Source organism: Gavialis gangeticus, unplaced genomic scaffold, assembly GCF_001723915.1.
Source record: "Gavialis gangeticus isolate Ggan-Ray unplaced genomic scaffold, GavGan_comp1, whole genome shotgun sequence".
In the NCBI taxonomy this organism is placed as follows: domain Eukaryota; kingdom Metazoa; phylum Chordata; order Crocodylia; family Gavialidae; genus Gavialis; species Gavialis gangeticus.
In genome coordinates, this window is record NW_017729032.1 from 72582833 (window position 1) to 72590961 (window position 8129).

General features: G+C 43.4%; 1 protein-coding gene across 1 annotated transcript in view; it reads left to right on the top strand.

Moving 5' to 3' along the window:
- Positions 1–1887: 1887 nt before the first annotated feature.
- The window catches only part of OLFM4 (olfactomedin 4), a 35187-nt gene continuing 28945 nt past the window's right edge, over positions 1888–8129 (top strand). The window contains exons 1-2 of the mRNA XM_019525546.1: positions 1888–2009; positions 3316–3396. Of these exons, the coding sequence (XP_019381091.1) occupies positions 1923–2009; positions 3316–3396 (168 nt within the window). The 5' untranslated portion in view covers positions 1888–1922. The remainder of the gene's footprint in view (positions 2010–3315; positions 3397–8129) is intronic.

Genomic DNA, 8129 nt, shown 5'->3' on the forward strand with positions numbered 1-8129 from the left:
CAGTGTGTGGGTTTTTTTTCAAAGATCTAGAAGCTGGAGCTGGTGGGGGGGGGCAGGGTTGGGAGAGCAGGCAAGGGTTGGTGAATGCTCAGGGGTGCCAGAGGAGCAGGCAGGGGATGGGGCCTGGCAGGGGTCCCCCCCATGGTCCCCTCCTCTCTCACCCCCTACTTATCAGCACAGAGTCCATTTCTCTGCGGCAGCCAGTGGGGACTGCCCAAATCTGTGAAGATCTCAGAATCTTTTCCAAATCAATTTGGAGAACTTCAGATTGATTTGGACCTTTTTATTGGTCTCCTGATTTTATTCAGATTCGGAGATTTGGCCACCAAATCAGGCCAAATCTCCTCCGAATCAAATCAGCACCTGAAGCTTCGCACAACCATACTAGAGAGGTGGTAGAATCTCTATCCTTGGAGGTCTTTACGGCTGGACTTGACAAAACCCTGGCTGGGATGATCAGCAGCCAGTGACTGGGGGCTTTTTAGTTGGAGATGGTCCCCAAGCAGGGGGTTGGACTAGATGACCTCCTTAAATCGCATCCAACCCTAATTTTCTGATTCTATGACAACTACAAAGTTGCACTGACTGAGCATTTGCATTAGAAGCCATAGCCCTACGTGTGTCTACGTGTGGACATGTAGCAGACTTAGATGCCTGGAAAAGTAGCTGTCCAGAACCCATGACTGCTGAAGTTAGACTAAGGATGGGAAAGAGGCTGTTACCTCATTTCCACCATAGCTCAGCAGCTAGGGGCAATCGCTAGGGATGCTGGATGTCCTGATTTCCATCCTCCTTCCTCAACAAGGGTTTTGAAACCTTGTCCACTTCCTAGCATGGCACACCACAGGTCAGCTATTACTCATGCTCTTTTTGAAGCTGAGCCACTAGCATAGTCCTTGGATAAAATGGAGAGCAGTGCAAGCTTCTGTTTTGTTGGCTAGAATACACAATCTCCTACCTTCCAGGTGAGCATCACTTTATTGAACTGCACACTGTCTTACTTCCTTCCTCCTGATGCTACATATTTCCCCACAGGCCTCTTTATCATAGTTACTCAGGAGGCCAGCTTCAAAAGGAGTGTCAAAGAAGAGACTTGTTAGTAGCTGACTTGTGGTATGATAGCTTGAGTGCTGTGTTGGGAAATCAGGAAGAACGAGGTTTAAACCCCATTTGGTTGAAGGGAACTCTTGCTGTCCTGATTAGTCCTCTGGTATTCAGCTTTGTGGAGGAAAAAATGAGAACACTTTCTCACTTTGTTGTGTAGGTGTGCAGGGCTGCATATTCAGCAACAGAATACCCCTGGCTCTGTATGTGCTAAAAATGCCCTGTGAACATTCAGGACAGAATAGAATGCTGTGCTAAGTGCCCAAGTTTTGCTAAAGTCCCATTTAGACACCTACAAGAACAATTTAGATCTAGCTCTATAGGCTTAATGGAAGGTCAGTGTGTTCACTGGGTGCTTGTTAAATAAATGCTTACCTTGAATTTGTGAAAGTTTACAATAAAATACTTATTCAAGTCTAGTTAAAGGTAGTAGCTATTTCCCCCCTTCTGGGGGTATATTACTGTACTCACAGAATAAAATTCATCTACATGTAAGCTGTGAACCTAATCCTGTTGGGCTACTCTCCCATATAACAAATATTAGATAGTGGATATAATGAAAGGCTTTTTATGAGAAAGAAATGTGTTTAGTAGTTAATTTTTTACTTCAGGGAACAAAAGTTGGTGTTTGTTCTGTAGTAGCTCAGTCACTACTGTTGCATGATGTACACTCAGGGATTGTAAGTGTTGGTTAGAAGGGTCAATAAATATTGTGCAAGTTCCTCTTTCTAAGCATCAAATTTCAGTTGGGGAATTCCCAGAGCACACCATAAAAAGGCTCACCTAGTCCCTTTTCATCAGACCTGTTTGTGGAGAAGATGAACTGCATAGAAGTGGCTGTGTTGCTTGTCCTTGTACAAGCTGCAATTCTACACAATGCAGCCTTTGCCATGCTAGTAAATGCGGTAAGAGGTGTATATTATGATATTTCTGTCCCCAATGTATTCTTTATTACTCCTGCTATTTAGATTGTTATAGTATCTTTTAAAATTATCTTAGGGAAATTTTGAGATGTCTGCTTCATTTTTAGCTATTGATATATGGAGAAAGTATATCTCCGCTAACTAATGTGCAGGGATTTGATTATAAATTTGAAAACTAGCCACAGTTTTATAAACTCAAAGCCAAATTCTGTGCCTTGTTAGTCAAGTACAACACGACTAAGTATCTGAGTAGATTTTATATATACAAAGTAGCTTAGAATCATAGGAACATAGAAAGTAGGGCTGGAAGGGACTTCAAGAGGTCACCTGATCCAACTCTGCTTAAGGCAGGGTCATCCTTTCCAAACTATCTCAGACAAGCTTTTTACTAGTTAGTATGTGTGCCCAAGATTGGCTCATACCAAAATCATTTTTAATGAATAGTAAATTTGTTAATAAAAAGGAATTTCACCCATAAATAAGGAAAGGGATATTCTGAAAATGTCAAAAATATTTTAGTTTTGAATTTTCAAAATGAAACATTTTGGCTTCCTAATTCAAAATGTCATTTTGCATTAAAAATGATCTAAATTAAAAAGAAAAAAGAAAAATGAGGACATAACTGCCCAAAATAAAATGAAACATTTTGTTTTAGGTCCAGTGAAGTGTTTTGGGAGACCCCAAAATAAAATTTCTGATTTTTAGCCTGCTTAAAAATTGGAAAAATATCTGTTTTGATTTGGTTAGAACCATTTTTCCCTTCAGATTTTACCACCAAACTGAAAAATCTATTATTCTACTTTCTAGATATGACAGGCATTGGAAGAGCTTTGAACTCAAGTGGCGAATTCAGCCTTGAAAGAGAAATTAATGTTTTTTGTTGCTGGACTATTGAGCAGAGGCATTTTCTTGTAGGAACAATCAAGGCTAAAGTAAAAATATGATGATAAGCTGAGGCTGGGGAATTAAGTATGTCAGAAGTTTCTCATAATTGTGCTCATCCTTCAGTACACCATAATTTGGGGAGATATTTGTAAAATTGATGATACCTGTCATAAGGCTTGTACTGATTGCTATCAGTCCCCCATATGATTACATGGTCTGACAAATGAGTACATAAATTCATTTTTGGTCAAGTGGACAAACAAAACCAGAATATTTGCATCTGTTTTAAAAAAGGCTCTTTGCCAGCGATGTGCCTCAGCTTTTGGGAAGGGAATGATGATATAAATATGAATTGGACACAGAAGTGGCCACATTATAAGAGCTTTAACATTTTTTTCCCTAGACTTCGTATCAAACTACAGTGGCTCCAGACTTGACTCATCTTCAAGAAACAACTGGCCCCTACCCTCACAGTACACCAGTGGTAAAGCCATTGTTTATTATTCTTGCATAAGACAAAGTAGACATCAGAGCTAGGATGCAAAATTCAGAGATTCACAGATTCACAGAAGTTCAGGGCTGGAAGGGACCTTGTGAAATCATTGGGTCCAGCCCCCCTGCTCTGGGCAGAAAAGACTGCTGGAGCCAAATAACCCCAGCAAGGTGTGCATCCAGGTGTGCGAAATGAAAAGAGCTATGCTCTAGGTTTTTATGCACAGGATTGGAAAGTGGGTTATTTAGAGGTTTAATATCTGCTCTAATTCTAAGTCAGAAACAGAATTTTCCAACTGGTTATCTAAAACTGGCTTAAGCTTGGGTTGTTAAAACTGACTTGCTAAGTTCCTAGGGGTACACTCACAGAGGGGTTAACTTAATCCTAACTGCCACTTTATACACCTAAGTCCAAAATCTTTAGAATCATAGAATGATAGAAAGTTGGGTTTGGAAGGGACCTCAGGAGGTCATCTAGCCTAACCGCCTGCTCAAAGCAGGACCAGGCCCAACTAGATCATCCCAGCCAAAGGTTTGTCTAGCTGAGTTTTGAAAACCCTCAGGGATGGAGCTTCCACCACCTCTCTTGGTAACCTGTTTTAGTGTTTTATTACCCTTCTAGTGAGAACATTCTTTCTAATATCTAACCTAAACTTCCCTATCTACAACTTGAGACCATTGCTCCTTGTTCTGTCATCTGCCACCACTGATCCTATTCCATCATCTTATGAACCCTCATTCAGGTAGTTGAAGATTGCTATTCAGTCTCTTTTCAGTCTCCTCTTCTCTAGACTAAATAATAGGGGTGTGTGAAGTGGGCCCTGTTTGATTTGGATTCGGATTCCCCCAAATCCAGAACAGTGGTTTGATTAATTGATTCAGATCACTGTTCCTGATTTGATTTGGCAGAATCCACATCTGAAGATTCAGTGCTGATTTGGAGAATCAGTGACTTGGACACAGACACAGCTTTAAAAGTTTTTTCTACATATCTTGAGGTACCAGCATAGCTTGTGATCACTGCAAAGCTGGGGCGTATGGAACGTCCTGCAGGAGTGTGGGGGGGAGTGAGGGGGGGAGGCCTCCACATGCTCAGCAGTAAACCCAGAAGTGGACTGGAAATACTTCTGGTCCACTTCTGGGTCTGCTGAGGAGCACACTGGGGGGTCCACCCACGCTCCCCTGGCTTGGTGGTCATCCATGGGGGACCCTGGGTGCCACCTCCAGACCCAGGAGGCACCAGTCACCAAGATGGGGAGGCATGGGCCCCCTCCCACACTCCCCGGCGGACTTTGAAGTGCTTCTGGTCTAATTCCGCGTCTGCTGTCAAACGTGCTGTGGAGCCCCCCGTGCTTCTGTGGGACTCTCCATGCACCTCAGCATCACAGTATTCATGAGGCACCTACTACCTAGAAGTATATAGAAAAAACATTGAAAGTTCTCTCTATGTCCAAATCTCTGAATCTCTCCAAGTTGATTGGGAGGGTTCCAATTTGATTTGGAGAGATTAAAGGGTCCTGTGATTTGATTCGGATTTGGATATTTGGCCACCAAATTGGGCCAAATCTACAGCAAATCTAATCAGGGACTGAAGCTTTGCACAGCCCTACTAAATAAGTCCAGTTCCCCTGGTCTTTCCTCATCAGTCATGTCCCTCAACCCCCTCACCATTTTTGTTGCCCTCTGCTGGATTCTCTCAAATTTGTCCATGTCCTTTTTGTTGTGGGGGGTGCCCAAAACTGAACACAGTACCCTGGATGTGGCCTTCAAAGTGCTGAATAGAGACGAATTATTACTTCCCTTGACCTGCTCGCAACACACCTACTAATGCAACCCAGTATGCTGTTAGCCTTCTTGGCAACAAGGGCACACTGGTGGCTCATATTCAGCTTCTTGTCCACTGTAACCTGAGGGCCTTTTTCTGCAGAACTGTTGCCCACCCAGTCAGCCCCTGGCCTGTACCAGTGCATGGGATTGTTCCATCCTAAGTGCAGGACTTTGCACTTGTCCTTGTTGAACCTCATGAGATTTCTTTTGCCCCAATCCTCCAACTTGTCTAAGTCACTTTGAATCCTAGCCCTACCCTCCAGCTTATGTGCTACTCCCCCCAGGTTGGTGTCAACTGCAAGCATACTGAGGGTATGGCACTCTATGCCATCTTCCAGGTCATTGATGAAGTCATCGAACAAAACTGTCCTGAGGACTGACCCCAGGGGGGGACTCCATTTGATACCAGCTGCCAACTAGACAATGAGCCATTGATTGCTACTCTATGAGCCTGATGTTCCAGCCAATTTCCTATCCACCTTACAGTCCATTCATCCAGCCCGTACTTCCTTAGCTTGTCTGTGAGAATGTTGTGGGAGACTGTATCAAAAGCCTTGCTAAAATCAAGGTATACCACATTCACTGGTCTCCCTGCATCCACAGAGCCAGTCATCTTGTCATAGAAGGCAATCGGGTTGATCAGGCATGACTTGCCCTTGGTGAATCCATGCTGACTCTCCCTAATCACCTTCTTTTCCTCCAAGTGCTTAGAAATGGATTCCTTGAGGATCTGCTACATGATTTTTCCAGGGACTGAGGTGAGGCTGACTGGTCTGTAGTTCCCTGGATCCTCCTTTTTCTCTTTCTTAAATATGGGCACTATGTTTGCCCTTTTTTAATCATCTGGCACCTTTCCTGATTGCTGTGTTTTTTCTATGGCTCTACAACCGTATCAGCCAACTCCCTCAGCAACCTTGGGTGCATCCCATCTGGCCCCATTGACTTGTATATATTCAGCTTTTCTAAGCAGTCCCTAACCTGTTCCTTCACCACTGAGGGCTACTCACCTCCCCTCCAAACTGTGTTGCCCAGTGCAGTAGTCTGGGAGTTGCCTTTGCCTCTGAAGACAGAGGCAAGAAAGGCATTGAGTACTTCAGACTTTTCTGCATCCTTTGTCACAAGGTTGCCCCCTTCATTCAGTAAGGGACCCACATTTTCCCTGATCCTTCTCTTGCTACCGACATACTGGTAGAAACCCTTCTTTTTACCCTTGACATCCCTTGCTAGCTGCAGCTCCATTTGTGCTTTGGCCCTGCTGACTTCATCCCTGCATAACCAAGAAATGCTCTTACATTTTTCCCAAGTTTCAACTTCTTATAAGATGCCTTTTTGTAATTTAGTTTACTAAAGAGTTCCCTGCTAAGCCAAGCTGGTCTTCTGCCATACTTGCTAATCTTCCTGCATATCAGTATGGTTTGTTTCTGCACTCTCAGTAAGGCTGCCTTAAAGTACAGCCAGCTGTCCTGGCTTTACTCTGCTGCTCTCCATCCTTCCTTTCCTCAGAATCCTGAACTCAGTCATCTCGTGGTCACTGCTGCCCAAGTTGCCATCCACTTTATTCGCCACCAATTCTTCCCTGTTTGTGAACAGCTAGTCGAAAAGAACATGGGCCCTAGTTGGCCAGTCCAGCACTTGCACCAGGAAGTTGTTCCCTATACTCTCCAAAAAACTTCCTGGATTGCATGTGCACTGCTGTGTTGCCCTCCAGCAGATGTCAGGGTGATTGCAGTCCCCCATGAGAACCAGGGCCTGTGATTGGAAAACTTCTGCTAGCTATTTGAAGAAAGCCTCATCTACCACTTTCTTCTGGTCTGGTGGTCTATAGCAGACCCCCACCATGCCATGACCCTTATTTCTCTCCCCTCTAACCTTAAGCCAGAGACTCTCAACAGGCTGATCTCCAGTTCCATACTGGAGCTCTGAGCAATCATATTGTAGATGCCTAAGTCTTTGCAGTGGATATGTACCATTTAAATCCTGAAGGTCCTAAGTTATTGTTGTCCTAGCTTATGCATGCCCTACCTGCTATAGAGAAAGGCAGACAATCCCACGGGCAGTGTCAACCTGACTATAAGGTAAAATTGCTGCTTGATTCCATATATCAATGGAATGGGAATCAAGGGAATGTGTTTGACTCTGAGTGGAGAATCAAGACTGTCTATCCTCTGGGCTGGTTAAGTCAGTTCCTGCCAGTTCCTTCAGTATCTTGGGATGAAGTTCATCAGGTCCTACTGATTGGAATTCATTCAAATCAATCAAAAACTCTCTAACGGTTTCTTTTTTAAACATCTGCATTTCTCCTTCCTCCTCTACATAATTTTTATTAGCTGCCTGATTGCAGGGTTTTTTTTTTTAAGACTGAGTCAAAGTTGCTGTTAGGCAACTCTGCCTTATTTATTTCTTACATTAAGAGCTTACCTGGGCTATCTAGCACTAGACCGACAGCTTTCTTAGTCTTTCTTATCTGACCAACTTATTTATTCTTTTGGCCTTGATTCCCTTTGCCAAGTGTAAAACATTTTCTTACCTTTGCCTCCATGATTTTCTTCCTGAAAGTTCTTGTTATTTCTTGGTATGTTTCCTCAGTGACATCCTCATCCTTCCATTTTCTGGATGTTTTAATTGTGATTTTGAGGCATCCAAGAAGCTCCTTGTACTGACAGATTGATTTTCTGCTGTCCTTTTTGTGCTTCCATTGTGTCAGAATAGCTTCTTGTTGAGCACAGAATGTGGTATGCTACTGTTATGTATTGTGGCCAGACCAAGAACAGATTCATAGATTCATAAATATAGGGTCAGAAGGGACCTAAGTAGATCTTCAAGTCCGGCCCTCTTCCCTGGGCAGGAGAGAATACTGGGCTCATATGACCCCAGCTAGGTAAGTATTCACCCTCCTCT